The following is a 17,071-nucleotide window of genomic DNA, read 5'->3' as shown; positions in this document are numbered from 1 at the left end:
ATCACTCACCAGGTTACTCACCAGACTACTCACCAGGTTACTCACCAGGTTACTCACCAGATCACTCACCAGGTTACTCACCAGGTTACTCACCAGGTTACTCACCAGACTACTCACCAGATCACTCACCAGATCACTCACCAGGTTACTCACCAGACTACTCACCAGACTACTCACCAGATCACTCACCAGTCTACTCACCAGCTGCTGGGGGAGGCCGGGACCGGCTATGACAAGAAGTTCACCATGCAGGTACTCACCAGATCACTCACCAGATCACTCACCAGATCACTCACCAGGTTACTCACCAGGTTACTCACCAGACTACTCACCTGACTACTCACCAGATCACTCACCAGGTTACTCACCAGGTTACTCACCAGACTACTCACCAGATCACTCAGCCACTCACTCACCAGACTACTCACCAGATCACTCACCAGGTTACTCACCAGATCACTCACCAGATTACTTACTCACCAGACTACTCACCAGGTACTCACCAGATCACTCACCAGACTACTCACCAGGTTACTCACCAGATCACTCACCAGACTACTCACCAGACTACTCACCAGATCACTCACCAGATCACTCACCAGGTTACTCACCAGGTTACTCACCAGACTACTCACCTGACTACTCACCAGATCACTCACCAGGTTACTCACCAGGTTACTCACCAGACTACTCACCAGATCACTCAGCCACTCACTCACCAGACTACTCACCAGATCACTCACCAGGTTACTCACCAGATCACTCACCAGATTACTTACTCACCAGACTACTCACCAGGTACTCACCAGATCACTCACCAGACTACTCACCAGGTTACTCACCAGATCACTCACCAGACTACTCACCAGACTATTCACCAGATCACTCACCAGATCACTCACCAGACTACTCACCAGATCACTCACCAGATTACTCACTCACCAGACTACTCACCAGGTACTCACCAGATCACTCACCAGATCACTCACCAGGTTACTCACCAGGTTACTCACCAGACTACTCACCAGATCACTCACCAGATTACTCACCAGACTACTCACCAAACTACTCACCAGATCACTCACCAGACTACTCACCAGGTTACTCACCAGACTACTCACCAGATCACTCACCAGATTACTCACCAGACTACTCACCAGACTACTCACCAGACTACTCACCAGGTTACTCACCAGACTACTCACCAGGTTACTCACCAGGTTACTCACCAGATCACTCACCAGGTTACTCACCAGGTTACTCACTCACCAGTCTACTCACCAGCTGCTGGGGGAGGCCGGGACCGGCTATGACAAAAAGTTCACCATGCAGGTACTCACCAGATCACTCACCAGATCACTCACCAGGTTACTCACCAGGTTACTCACCAGACTACTCACCAGATCACTCACCAGACTACTCACCAGGTTACTCACCAGATCACTCACCAGTCTACTCACCAGATCACTCACCAGGTTACTCACCAGACTACTCACCAGATCACTCACCAGGTTACTCACCAGATCACTCACCAGGTCACTCACCAGACTACTCACCAGACTACTCACCAGATCACTCACCAGACTACTCACCAGACTACTCACCAGACTACTCACCAGATCACTCACCAGATTACTCACTCACCAGACTACTCACTCAGTCACTCACTCACCAGATCACTCAGCCACTCACTCAGCCACTCACTCACTCAGCCACTCACCAGACTACTCACCAGATCACTCACCAGACTACTCACCAGATCACTCACCAGATTACTCTCCAGATTACTCACCAGGTTACTCACCAGACTACTCACCAGATCACTCACCAGATCACTCACCAGACTACTCACCAGGTTACTCACCAGACTACTCACCAGATCACTCACCAGATTACTCACCAGACTACTCACCAGACTACTCACCAGACTACTCACCAGGTTACTCACCAGACTACTCACCAGGTTACTCACCAGGTTACTCACCAGATCACTCACCAGGTTACTCACCAGGTTACTCACTCACCAGTCTACTCACCAGCTTACTCACCAGGTTACTCACCAGGTTACTCACCAGACTACTCACCAGACTACTCACCAGACTACTCACAAGGTTACTCACCAGACTACTCACCAGGTTACTCACCAGATCACTCACCAGGTTACTCACCAGATCACTCACCAGGTTACTCACCAGACTACTCACCAGGTCACTCACCAGACTACTCACCAGATCACTCACCAGGTTACTCACCAGGTTACTCACCAGACTACTCACCTGACTACTCACCAGATCACTCACCAGGTTACTCACCAGGTTACTCACCAGACTACTCACCTGACTACTCACCAGATCACTCACCAGGTTACTCACCAGACTACTCACCAGGTTACTCACCAGGTTACTCACCAGATCACTCACCAGGTTACTCACCAGGTTACTCACCAGGTTACTCACCAGACTACTCACCAGATCACTCACCAGATCACTCACCAGGTTACTCACCAGACTACTCACCAGACTACTCACCAGATCACTCACCAGTCTACTCACCAGCTGCTGGGGGAGGCCGGGACCGGCTATGACAAGAAGTTCACCATGCAGGTACTCACCAGATCACTCACCAGATCACTCACCAGATCACTCACCAGGTTACTCACCAGGTTACTCACCAGACTACTCACCTGACTACTCACCAGATCACTCACCAGGTTACTCACCAGGTTACTCACCAGACTACTCACCAGATCACTCAGCCACTCACTCACCAGACTACTCACCAGATCACTCACCAGGTTACTCACCAGATCACTCACCAGATTACTTACTCACCAGACTACTCACCAGGTACTCACCAGATCACTCACCAGACTACTCACCAGGTTACTCACCAGATCACTCACCAGACTACTCACCAGACTACTCACCAGATCACTCACCAGATCACTCACCAGGTTACTCACCAGGTTACTCACCAGACTACTCACCTGACTACTCACCAGATCACTCACCAGGTTACTCACCAGGTTACTCACCAGACTACTCACCAGATCACTCAGCCACTCACTCACCAGACTACTCACCAGATCACTCACCAGGTTACTCACCAGATCACTCACCAGATTACTTACTCACCAGACTACTCACCAGGTACTCACCAGATCACTCACCAGACTACTCACCAGGTTACTCACCAGATCACTCACCAGACTACTCACCAGACTACTCACCAGATCACTCACCAGATCACTCACCAGACTACTCACCAGATCACTCACCAGATTACTCACTCACCAGACTACTCACCAGGTACTCACCAGATCACTCACCAGATCACTCACCAGGTTACTCACCAGGTTACTCACCAGACTACTCACCAGATCACTCACCAGATTACTCACCAGACTACTCACCAAACTACTCACCAGATCACTCACCAGACTACTCACCAGGTTACTCACCAGACTACTCACCAGATCACTCACCAGATTACTCACCAGACTACTCACCAGACTACTCACCAGACTACTCACCAGGTTACTCACCAGACTACTCACCAGGTTACTCACCAGGTTACTCACCAGATCACTCACCAGGTTACTCACCAGGTTACTCACTCACCAGTCTACTCACCAGCTGCTGGGGGAGGCCGGGACCGGCTATGACAAAAAGTTCACCATGCAGGTACTCACCAGATCACTCACCAGATCACTCACCAGGTTACTCACCAGGTTACTCACCAGACTACTCACCAGATCACTCACCAGACTACTCACCAGGTTACTCACCAGATCACTCACCAGTCTACTCACCAGATCACTCACCAGGTTACTCACCAGACTACTCACCAGATCACTCACCAGGTTACTCACCAGATCACTCACCAGGTCACTCACCAGACTACTCACCAGACTACTCACCAGATCACTCACCAGACTACTCACCAGACTACTCACCAGACTACTCACCAGATCACTCACCAGATTACTCACTCACCAGACTACTCACTCAGTCACTCACTCACCAGATCACTCAGCCACTCACTCAGCCACTCACTCACTCAGCCACTCACCAGACTACTCACCAGATCACTCACCAGACTACTCACCAGATCACTCACCAGATTACTCTCCAGATTACTCACCAGGTTACTCACCAGACTACTCACCAGATCACTCACCAGATTACTCACCAGATTACTCACCAGGTTACTCACCAGACTACTCACCAGGTTGCTCACCAGATCACTCACCAGACTACTCACCAGATCACTCACCAGATCACTCACCAGATCACTCACCAGACTACTCACCAGGTTACTCACCAGATCACTCACCAGACTACTCACCAGACTACTCACCAGGTTACTCACCAGATCACCCACCAGATCACTCACCAGATCACTCACCAGATCACTCAGCCACTCACTCAACAGATCACTCACCAGATCACTCACCAGATCACTCACCAGATTACTCACCAGACTACTCACCAGATTACTCACTCACCTGCTCACTCACCAGATCACTCACTCACTCAGCCACTCACTCAGCCACTCATTCACTCAGCCACTCACCAGATCACTCACCAGATCACTCTGCCACTCACTCAACAGATCACTCACCAGATCACTCAGCCACTCACTCAACAGATCACTCAACAGATCACTCACCAGATCACTCACCAGATCACTCACCAGATCACTCACCAGATCACTCAGCCACTCACTCACCCAGCCACTCACTCAACAGATCACTCACCAGATCACTCACCAGATCACTCACCAGGTTACTCACCAAATCACTCACCAGATCACTCACCAGATCACTCACCAGGTCACTCACCAGGTCACTCACCAGACTACTCACCAGACTACTCACCAGACTACTCACCAGATCACTCACCAGGTCACTCTCCAGACTACTCACCAGATTACTCAGCAGACTACTTACCAGATCACTCACCAGACTACTCACCAGACTACTCACTCAGCCACTCACTCACCAGATCACTCACCAGACTACTCACCAGAATACTCACCAGGTTACTCACCAGACTACTCACCAGACTACTCACTCAGCAGATCACTCACTCACCAGATAACCCACCAGATCACTCACCAGATCACTCACCAGATCACTCAGCCACTCACTCACCAGATCACTCACCAGATCACTCACCAGATCACTCACCAGATCACTCAGCCACTCACTCACCCAGCCACTCACTCAACAGATCACTCACCAGATCACTCACCAGATCACTCATCAGATCACTCACCAGCTCGCTCACCAGATCACTCACCAGATCACTCACCAGACTACTCGCCAGACCACTCACCAGGTTACTCACCAGATCACTCAGCCACTCACTCACCAGACTACTCACCAGATCACTCACCAGGTTACTCACCAGATCACTCACCAGATTACTTACTCACCAGACTACTCACCAGGTACTCACCAGATCACTCACCAGACTACTCACCAGGTTACTCACCAGATCACTCACCAGACTACTCACCAGACTACTCACCAGATCACTCACCAGATCACTCACCAGACTACTCACCAGATCACTCACCAGATTACTCACTCACCAGACTACTCACCAGGTACTCACCAGATCACTCACCAGATCACTCACCAGGTTACTCACCAGGTTACTCACCAGACTACTCACCAGATCACTCACCAGATTACTCACCAGACTACTCACCAAACTACTCACCAGATCACTCACCAGACTACTCACCAGGTTACTCACCAGACTACTCACCAGATCACTCACCAGATTACTCACCAGACTACTCACCAGACTACTCACCAGACTACTCACCAGGTTACTCACCAGACTACTCACCAGGTTACTCACCAGGTTACTCACCAGATCACTCACCAGGTTACTCACCAGGTTACTCACTCACCAGTCTACTCACCAGCTGCTGGGGGAGGCCGGGACCGGCTATGACAAAAAGTTCACCATGCAGGTACTCACCAGATCACTCACCAGATCACTCACCAGGTTACTCACCAGGTTACTCACCAGACTACTCACCAGATCACTCACCAGACTACTCACCAGGTTACTCACCAGATCACTCACCAGTCTACTCACCAGATCACTCACCAGGTTACTCACCAGACTACTCACCAGATCACTCACCAGGTTACTCACCAGATCACTCACCAGGTCACTCACCAGACTACTCACCAGACTACTCACCAGATCACTCACCAGACTACTCACCAGACTACTCACCAGACTACTCACCAGATCACTCACCAGATTACTCACTCACCAGACTACTCACTCAGTCACTCACTCACCAGATCACTCAGCCACTCACTCAGCCACTCACTCACTCAGCCACTCACCAGACTACTCACCAGATCACTCACCAGACTACTCACCAGATCACTCACCAGATTACTCTCCAGATTACTCACCAGGTTACTCACCAGACTACTCACCAGATCACTCACCAGATTACTCACCAGATTACTCACCAGGTTACTCACCAGACTACTCACCAGGTTGCTCACCAGATCACTCACCAGACTACTCACCAGATCACTCACCAGATCACTCACCAGACTACTCACCAGGTTACTCACCAGATCACTCACCAGACTACTCACCAGACTACTCACCAGGTTACTCACCAGATCACCCACCAGATCACTCACCAGATCACTCACCAGATCACTCAGCCACTCACTCAACAGATCACTCACCAGATCACTCACCAGATCACTCACCAGATTACTCACCAGACTACTCACCAGATTACTCACTCACCTGCTCACTCACCAGATCACTCACTCACTCAGCCACTCACTCAGCCACTCATTCACTCAGCCACTCACCAGATCACTCACCAGATCACTCTGCCACTCACTCAACAGATCACTCACCAGATCACTCAGCCACTCACTCAACAGATCACTCAACAGATCACTCACCAGATCACTCACCAGATCACTCACCAGATCACTCACCAGATCACTCACCAGATCACTCAGCCACTCACTCACCCAGCCACTCACTCAACAGATCACTCACCAGATCACTCACCAGATCACTCACCAGGTTACTCACCAAATCACTCACCAGATCACTCACCAGATCACTCACCAGGTCACTCACCAGGTCACTCACCAGACTACTCACCAGACTACTCACCAGACTACTCACCAGATCACTCACCAGGTCACTCTCCAGACTACTCACCAGATTACTCAGCAGACTACTTACCAGATCACTCACCAGACTACTCACCAGACTACTCACTCAGCCACTCACTCACCAGATCACTCACCAGACTACTCACCAGAATACTCACCAGGTTACTCACCAGACTACTCACCAGACTACTCACTCAGCAGATCACTCACTCACCAGATAACCCACCAGATCACTCACCAGATCACTCACCAGATCACTCAGCCACTCACTCACCAGATCACTCACCAGATCACTCACCAGATCACTCACCAGATCACTCAGCCACTCACTCACCCAGCCACTCACTCAACAGATCACTCACCAGATCACTCACCAGATCACTCATCAGATCACTCACCAGCTCGCTCACCAGATCACTCACCAGATCACTCACCAGACTACTCGCCAGACTACTCACCAGGTTACTCACCAGATCACTCACCAGGTCACTCACCAGACTACTCACCAGATTACTCACCAGGTCACTCACCAGACTACTCACCAGATTACTCAGCAGACTACTCACCAGATCACTCACCAGACTACTCACCAGACTACTCACTCAGCCACTCACTCACCAGAATACTCACCAGATCACTCACCAGATCACTCACCAGATCACTCAGCCACTCACTCACCAGATCACTCACTCACCAGATCACTCACCAGATCACTCACCAGATCACCCACCAGATCACTCACCAGGTTACTCACCGGATCACTCACCAGATCACTCAGCCACTCACTCACCCAGCCACTCACTCAACAGATCACTCATCAGATCACTCACCAGATCACTCACCAGATCACTCACCAGATCACTCACCAGGTCACTCACCAGACTCCTCACCAGACTACTCACCAGACTACTCACCAGATCACTCACCAGGTCACTCACCAGACTACTCACCAAATTACTCACCAGACTACTCACCAGACTACTCACCAGGTTACTCACCAGATCACTCACCAGGTCACTCACGAGACTACTCACCAGATTACTCACCAGGTCACTCACCAGACTACTCACCAGATTACTCAGCAGACTACTCACCAGATCACTCACCAGGTCACTCACCAGACTACTCACCAAATTACTCACCAGACTACTCACCAGACTACTCACCAGACTACTCACCAGACTACTCACCAGACTACTCACCAGGTTACTCACCAGATCACTCACCAGGTCACTCACGAGACTACTCACCAGATTACTCACCAGGTCACTCACCAGACTACTCACCAGATTACTCAGCAGACTACTCACCAGATCACTCACCAGACTACTCACCAGACTACTCACTCAGCCACTCACTCACCAGAATACTCACCAGATCACTCACCAGATCACTCACCAGATCACTCACCAGATCACTGAGCCACTCACTCATCAGATCACTCACTCACCAGATCACTCACCAGATCACTCACCAGATCACCCACCAGATCACTCACCAGGTCACTCACCAGACTACTCACCAGACTACTCACCAGACTACTCACCAGATCACTCACCAGACTACTCACCAGACTACTCACTCAGCCACTCACTCACCAGAATACTCACCAGATCACTCACCAGATCACTCACCAGATCACTCACTCACCAGATCACTCACCAGAACACTCACCAGATCACCCACCAGATCACTCACCAGGTTACTCACCAGATCACTCACCAGATCACTCAGCCACTCACTCACCCAGCCACTCACTCAACAGATCACTCATCAGATCACTCACCAGATCACTCATCAGATCACTTACCAGATCACTCACCAGATCACTCACCAGATCACTCACCAGATCACTCAGCCACTCACTCACCAGATCACTCACCCGCTTGCTTGGCATGTGACGTGTTGACGTGTGACGTGTGCTTAGCGTGTGTGTGTGTGTGACGTGTGTGTGTGTGTGTATGTGACGTGTTGACGTGTGACGTGTGTGTGACGTGTGTGTGACGTGTGTGTGTGTGACGTGTGTGTGACGTGTGTGTGTGACGTGTGTGTGTGACGTGTGTGTGACGTGTGTGTGTGACGTGTGTGACGTGTGTGTGTGACGTGTGTGTGTGACGTGTTGTGTGTGTGACGTGTGTGACGTGTGTTGTGTGTGTGTGAGTGACGTGTGTATGACGTGTGTGTGTGACGTGTGTGTGACGTGTGTGTGACATGTTGTGTGTGTGTGTGTGACGTATGTGTGTGTGACGTGTGGTTGCCAGGTGGAGGTTGACGGCAAGGCCTTCCAGGGCTCTGGGCCCAACAAGTGTGACGTGTTTGTGACGTGTGTGTGTGACGTCTTGGTGTGACGTCTTGGTGTGACGTGTGTGACGTGTGTGTGTGACGTGTGTGTGTGTGTGACGTGTGTGTGATGTGTGTGTGTGTGTGACGTGTGTGTGTGACGTGTGTGACGTCTTGGTGTGACGTGTGTGTGTGTGACGTCTTGGTGTGACGTGTGTGTGTGTGTGTGGTTGCCAGGTGGAGGTTGACGGCAAGGCCTTCCAGGGCTCTGGGCCCAACAAGTGTGACGTGTGTGACGTGTGTGTGACGTCTTGGTGTGACGTCTTGGTGTGACGTCTTGGTGTGACGTCTTGGTGTGACATGTGTGTGTGTGTGTGGTTGCCAGGTGGAGGTTAACGGCATGGCCTTCCAGGGCTCTGGGCCCAACAAGTGTGACGTGTGTGACGTGTGTGTGACGTCTTGGTGTGACGTGTGTGTGTGTGTGACTGTGTGTGTGTGTGTGTGACGTCTTGGTGTGACGTGTGTGTGTGTGTTTGTGTGTGTTTATATTCCAGGTGGAGGTTGATGGCAAGGCCTTCCAGGGCTCTGGGCCCAACAAGTGTGACGTGTTTGTGTGTGTGAGTGACGTGTGTGTGTGTGACGTGTGTGTGTGTGTGACTGTGTGTGTGACTGTGTGTGTGTGTGACTGTGATGTGTGTGTGTGTGTTTATATTCCAGGTGGAGGTTGACGGCAAGGCCTTCCAGGGCTCTGGGCCCAACAAGTGTGACGTCTTGGTGTGACGTGTGTGTGACGTCTTGGTGTGACGTGTGTGTGTGTGTGTGACTGTGTGTGTGTGACGTGTGTGGTTGCCAGGTGGAGGTTGACGGCAAGGCCTTCCAGGGCTCTGGGCCCAACAAGTGTGACGTGTGTGTGTGACATGTTGTGTGTGTGTGTGACTGTGTGTGTGTGTGACGTGTGTGTGTGTGACGTCTTGGTGTGACGTCTTGGTGTGACGTGTTGTGTGGTTGCCAGGTGGAGGTTGACGGCAAGGCCTTCCAGGGCTCTGGGCCCAACAAGTGTGACGTGTGGGTGTGTGTGTGACGTGTGTGTGACTGTGTGTGACTGTGACGTGTGTGTGTGTGTTTGTGTGTGTTTATATTCCAGGTGGAGGTTGACGGCAAGGCCTTCCAGGGCTCTGGGCCCAACAAGTGTGACGTGTTTGTGTGTGTGTGACATGTTGTGTGTGTGTGACGTGTGTGTGACGTGTGTGTGAGTGACGTGTGTGTGACGTGTGTGTGTGTTGTGTGTGTTTATATTCCAGGTGGAGGTTGATGGCAAGGCCTTCCAGGGCTCTGGGCCCAACAAGTGTGACGTGTGGGTGTGTGTGTGACGTCTTGGTGTGACGTGTGTGTGTGTGACGTGTGTGACTGTGTGTGTGTGTGTGTGACGTCTTGGTGTGACGTGTGTGACTGTGTGTGTGTGTGACTGTGATGTGTGTGTGTGACATGTTGTGTGTTTGTGTGTGTTTATATTCCAGGTGGAGGTTGATGGCAAGGCCTTCCAGGGCTCTGGGCCCAACAAGTGTGACGTGTTTGTGTGTGTGAGTGACGTGTGTGTGTGTGACGTGTGTGTGTGTGTGTGTGACATGTGTGTGTGTTGTGTGTGGTTGCCAGGTGGAGGTTGACGGCAAGGCCTTCCAGGGCTCTGGGCCCAACAAGTGTGACGTGTGTGTGTGATGTGTGTGTGTGATGTGTGTGTGTGTGACGTGTGTGTGTGTGACGTGTTGTGTGTGTGTGTGTGACTGTGACGTGTGTGTGTGACGTCTTGGTGTGACGTCTTGGTGTGACGTCTTGGTGTGACGTGTGTGTGTTGTGTGTGCTCCAGGTGGAGGTTGACGGCAAGGCCTTCCAGGGCTCTGGGCCCAACAAGTGTGACTGTGTGTGTGTGTGTGACTGTGTGTGTGTGACTGTGTGTGTGTGTGTGTGAGTGTGTGTGTGTGATGTGTGTGTGTGACGTGTGTGTTGTGTGTGTGTGACGTGTGTGTGTGTGTGACATGTTGTGTGTGACTGTGTGTTGTTGCCAGGTGGAGGTTGACGGCAAGGCCTTCCAGGGCTCTGGGCCCAACAAGTGTGACGTGTTTGTGTGTGACGTGTGTGTGACGTGTGTGTGTGTGTGTGACTGTGTGTGTGACGTGTGTGTGTGTGTGACTGTGTGTGTGACGTGTGTGTGTGTGTGTGTGTGACTGTGTGTGTGACGTGTGTGATGTGTGACGTCTTGGTGTGACGTGTGTGTGTGTAGTGTGTGACGTCTTGGTGTGACGTGTCTTTGTGTGTGTGTGTGGTTGCCAGGTGGAGGTTGACGGCAAGGCCTTCCAGGGCTCTGGGCCCAACAAGTGTGACGTCTTGGTGTGACGTCTTGGTGTGACGTCTTGGTGTGACGTCTTGGTGTGACGTGTGTTGTATGTGGTTGCCAGGTGGAGGTTGATGGCAAGGCCTTCCAGGGCTCTGGGCCCAACAAGTGTGACGTGTTGTGTGTGTGTGTGACGTCTTGGTGTGACGTGTGTGTGACGTGTGTGACGTGTGTGTGATGTGTGTGTGTGTGTGATATGTGTGTGACGTGTGTGTGACGTCTTGGTGTGACGTGTGTTGTGTTGTGTGTGCTCCAGGTGGAGGTTGATGGCAAGGCCTTCCAGGGCTCTGGGCCCAACAAGTGTGACGTATGTGTGTGTGTGTGAGGTGTGTGTGTGTGTGACGTGTGTGTGTGACGTGTGTGTGATGTGTGTGTGTGTGTGTGACGTCTTGGTGTGACGTGTGTGTGTGTGTGACTGTGTGTGTGTGATGTGTGTGTGTGACATGTTGTGTGTGTGACATGTTGTGTGGTTGCCAGGTGGAGGTTGATGGCAAGGCCTTCCAGGGCTCTGGGCCCAACAAGTGTGACGTGTTTGTGTGTGACGTGTGTGTGTGTGACGTGTTGTGTGTGTGTGACGTGTGTGTGTGTGTGTGTTTGTGTGTGTTTGTGTGTGTGTGTGTGTGACTGTGTGTGTGTGTGTGATGTCTTGGTGTGACGTGTGTGTGTGACGTGTGGTTGCCAGGTGGAGGTTGACGGCAAGGCCTTCCAGGGCTCTGGGCCCAACAAGTGTGACGTCTTGGTGTGACGTGTGTGTGTGTGACTGTGTGTGTGTGACATGTTGTGTGTGTGTGTGTGACGTGTGTGTGTGTGTGACGTGTGTGTGTGACTGTGATGTGTGTTGTGTGTGTGTGACGTCTTGGTGTGACGTGTTGTGTGTGCTCCAGGTGGAGGTTGACGGCAAGGCCTTCCAGGGCTCTGGGCCCAACAAGTGTGACTGTGTGTGTGTGTGTGTGACGTGTGTGTTGTGTGTGTGTGTGACTGTGTGTGGTTGCCAGGTGGAGGTTGACGGCAAGGCCTTCCAGGGCTCTGGGCCCAACAAGTGTGACGTCTTGGTGTGACGTGTGTGTGACGTGTGTGTGTGTGACGTGTGTGTGTGAGTGTGTGTGTGTGATGTGTGTGTGTGACGTGTGTGTTGTGTGTGTGTGACGTGTGTGTGTGTGACATGTTGTGTGTGACTGTGTGTGGTTGCCAGGTGGAGGTTGACGGCAAGGCCTTCCAGGGCTCTGGGCCCAACAAGTGTGACGTGTTTGTGTGTGTGACGTGTTGTGTGATGTGTGTGTGACTGTGTGTGTGTGTGTGTGACGTGTGTGTGACATGTTGTGTGTGTGTGTGTTTATATTCCAGGTGGAGGTTGATGGCAAGGCCTTCCAGGGCTCTGGGCCCAACAAGTGTGACGTGTGTGTGTGTTGTGTGTGTGTGTGACATGTTGTGTGTGTGTGTTTGTGTGTGTTTATATTCCAGGTGGAGGTTGACGGCAAGGCCTTCCAGGGCTCTGGGCCCAACAAGTGTGACGTGTGTGTGACGTCTTGGTGTGACGTGTGTGTGTTGTGTGTGTGTGTGACATGTTGTGTGTGTGTGTGTTTGTGTGTGTTTATATTCCAGGTGGAGGTTGACGGCAAGGCCTTCCAGGGCTCTGGGCCCAACAAGTGTGACATCTTGGTGTGACGTGTGTGTGTGATGTGTGACGTGTGTGTGACGTCTTGGTGTGACGTGTGTGTGACTGTGACGTGTGTGTGTGTGACTGTGTGTGTGTGACTGTGACGTGTTGTGTGCTCCAGGTGGAGGTTGATGGCAAGGCCTTCCAGGGCTCTGGGCCCAACAAGTGTGACTGTGTGTGTGTGACGTCTTGGTGTGACGTGTGTGTGTGATGTGTGTGTGTGTGTTGTGTGTGTGACGTCTTGGTGTGACGTCTTGGTGTCACGTCTTGGTGTCACGTGTGTGTGTGTTGTGTGTGTGATGTCTTGGTGTGACGTCTTGGTGTGACGTCTTGGTGTGACGTGTGTGACGTGTGTGTGTGTGTGTGACATGTTGTATGTGGTTGCCAGGTGGAGGTTGATGGCAAGGCCTTCCAGGGCTCTGGGCCCAACAAGTGTGACGTGTTGTGTGTGACGTGTGTGTGATGTGTGTGTGACGTGTGTGTGTGTGACGTGTTGTGTGTGTGTGTGATGTGTGTGTGTGATGTGTGTGTGACGTGTGTGTGTGACGTGTGTTTGTGTGCTCCAGGTGGAGGTTGATGGCAAGGCCTTCCAGGGCTCTGGGCCCAACAAGTGTGACATGTGTGTGACGTGTGTGTGTGTGACGTGTGTGTGTGACGTCTTGGTGTGACGTGTGTGTGTGTGTGACGTGTGTGTGTGTGTTGTGTGTGTTGTGTGTTGTGTGTGTGTGTGTGGTTGCCAGGTGGAGGTTGATGGCAAGGCCTTCCAGGGCTCTGGGCCCAACAAGTGTGACTGTGTGTGTGTGACGTCTTGGTGTGACGTCTTGGTGTGACGTCTTGGTGTGACGTCTTGGTGTGACGTCTTGGTGTGACGTGTGTGTGTGTGTGTTTGTGTGCTCCAGGTGGAGGTTGATGGCAAGGCCTTCCAGGGCTCTGGGCCCAACAAGTGTGACTGTGTGTGTTTGTGTGTGTGTGTGTGACTGTGTGTGTGTGTGTGACGTGTGTGTGACGTCTTGGTGTGACGTGTGTGTGACGTGTTGTGTGTGACGTGTGTGTGTGTGACGTGTGTGTGACGTGTGTGACTGTGATGTGTGTGTTGTATGTGGTTGCCAGGTGGAGGTTGATGGCCAGGCCTTCCAGGGCTCTGGGCCCAACAAGTGTGACGTGTTTGTGTGTGTGACGTGTGTTGTGTGTGTGTTGTGTGTGTGTGACATGTTGTGTGTGTGTGACTGTGATGTGTGTGTGTGTGACTGTGTGTGTGTGACTGTGATGTGTGTTGTGTGTGTTTATATTCCAGGTGGAGGTTGATGGCCAGGCCTTCCAGGGCTCTGGGCCCAACAAGTGTGACGTGTGTGTTTGTGTGTGTGTGACTGTGTGTGTGTGTGTGACGTGTGTGTGACGTCTTGGTGTGACGTGTGTGTGACGTGTTGTGTGTGACGTGTGTGTGACGTGTGTGACTGTGATGTGTGTGTATGTGGTTGCCAGGTGGAGGTTGATGGCCAGGCCTTCCAGGGCTCTGGGCCCAACAAGTGTGATGTGTGTGTGACGTGTGTGTGACGTGTGTGTGTGTGTTGTGTGTGACGTGTGTTGTGTGTGTGTGTTTGTGTGTGTGTGTGTGTGACTGTGATGTGTGTGACTGTGATGTGTGTGTATGTGGTTGCCAGGTGGAGGTTGATGGCCAGGCCTTCCAGGGCTCTGGGCCCAACAAGTGTGACTGTGTGTGTTTGTGTGTGTGTGTGTGACTGTGTGTGTGTGTGTGACGTGTGTGTGACGTCTTGGTGTGACGTGTGTGTGACGTGTTGTGTGTGACGTGTGTGTGTGTGACGTGTGTGTGACGTGTGTGACTGTGATGTGTGTGTTGTATGTGGTTGCCAGGTGGAGGTTGATGGCCAGGCCTTCCAGGGCTCTGGGCCCAACAAGTGTGACGTGTTTGTGTGTGTGACGTGTGTTGTGTGTGTGTTGTGTGTGTGTGACATGTTGTGTGTGTGTGACTGTGATGTGTGTGTGTGTGACTGTGTGTGTGTGACTGTGATGTGTGTTGTGTGTGTTTATATTCCAGGTGGAGGTTGATGGCCAGGCCTTCCAGGGCTCTGGGCCCAACAAGTGTGACGTGTGTGTTTGTGTGTGTGTGACTGTGTGTGTGTGTGTGACGTGTGTGTGACGTCTTGGTGTGACGTGTGTGTGACGTGTTGTGTGTGACGTGTGTGTGACGTGTGTGACTGTGATGTGTGTGTATGTGGTTGCCAGGTGGAGGTTGATGGCCAGGCCTTCCAGGGCTCTGGGCCCAACAAGTGTGATGTGTGTGTGACGTGTGTGTGACGTGTGTGTGTGTGTTGTGTGTGACGTGTGTTGTGTGTGTGTGTTTGTGTGTGTGTGTGACTGTGATGTGTGTGACTGTGATGTGTGTGTATGTGGTTGCCAGGTGGAGGTTGATGGCCAGGCCTTCCAGGGCTCTGGGCCCAACAAGAAAGTGGCCAAGGCCCAGGCCGCTCTCACAGCCCTCGACGCCCTCTTCCCCACGGGGGGAGGGGCCTCGGGCGGAGGGGGAGGAGCCTCGGGGGGAGGAGCCTCGGGGGGAGGGGCCTCGGGGGGAGGGGCCTCGGGGGGCCCCGCCCCCGCGGCGCCCCGCAGCAGGGGGGGTGCACGGCCCCCTCCGGTGAGTCACGCGGCACGCGGCGTGTAGTACACATGTTGTTAACATGTTGTTAACATGTTGTTAACATGTTGTACTACAACATGTTGTTAACATGTACAACATGTTGTTAACAACATGTTGTACACATGTTGTAGTACACATGTTGTTAACATGTTGTTAACATGTTGTAGTACACATGTTGTTAACATGTTGTACACATGTTGTAGTACACATGTTGTTAACATGTTGTTAACATGTTGTAGTACACATGTTGTTAACATGTTGTTAACATGTTGTAGTACATGTAGTACACATGTTGTTAACATGTTGTTAACATGTTGTAGTACATGTAGTACACATGTTGTTAACATGTTGTAAACATGTAGTACACATGTTGTTAACATGTTGTACACATGTTGTAGTACACATGTTGTTAACATGTTGTTAACATGTTGTAGTACACATGTTGTTAACATGTTGTTAACATGTTGTACACATGTTGTTAACATGTTGTTAACATGTTGTAGTACACATGTTGTTAACATGTTGTACACATGTTGCTAACATGTTGTACACATGTTGTTAACATGTTGTTAACATGTTGTTAACATGTTGTTAACATGTTGTACACATGTTGTTAACATGTTGTACACATGTTGTACACATGTTGTTAACATGTTGTAGTACACATGTTGTAGTACACATGTTGTTAACATGTTGTAGTACACATGTTGTTAACATGTTGTTAACATGCAGTACACATGTTGTTAACATGTTGTTAACATGTTATACACATGTTGTTAACATGTTGTTAACATGTTGTTAACATGTTGTACACATGTTGTTAACATGTTGTACACATGTTGTACACATGTTGTTAACATGTTGTAGTACACATGTTGTAGTACACATGTTGTTAACATGTTG

At 51.1% G+C, this 17,071-nt stretch overlaps 1 protein-coding gene across 1 annotated transcript; it reads left to right on the top strand.

Annotated features, from left to right (window-relative positions):
* Nucleotides 1-240: 240 nt before the first annotated feature.
* LOC142922931 (uncharacterized) lies at nt 241-16,090 on the top strand (the record flags this gene model as incomplete). Its single annotated transcript, XM_076063870.1, has 2 exons — nt 241-2,603; nt 15,932-16,090. A coding segment is annotated over one exon (1,073 nt), but the record flags the coding sequence as incomplete, so codon positions are not given.
* Between the last annotated feature and the right edge of the window lie 981 nt (nt 16,091-17,071).

The sequence above is a fragment of the Petromyzon marinus genome, unplaced genomic scaffold (genome assembly GCF_048934315.1).
Source record: "Petromyzon marinus isolate PM22_M1 ecotype Great Lakes invasive population unplaced genomic scaffold, UKy_Petmar_22M1.pri1.0 PM_Scaffold_220, whole genome shotgun sequence".
NCBI lineage: Eukaryota > Metazoa > Chordata > Hyperoartia > Petromyzontiformes > Petromyzontidae > Petromyzon > Petromyzon marinus.
This window is presented reverse-complemented; position numbering and strand designations above follow the sequence as displayed.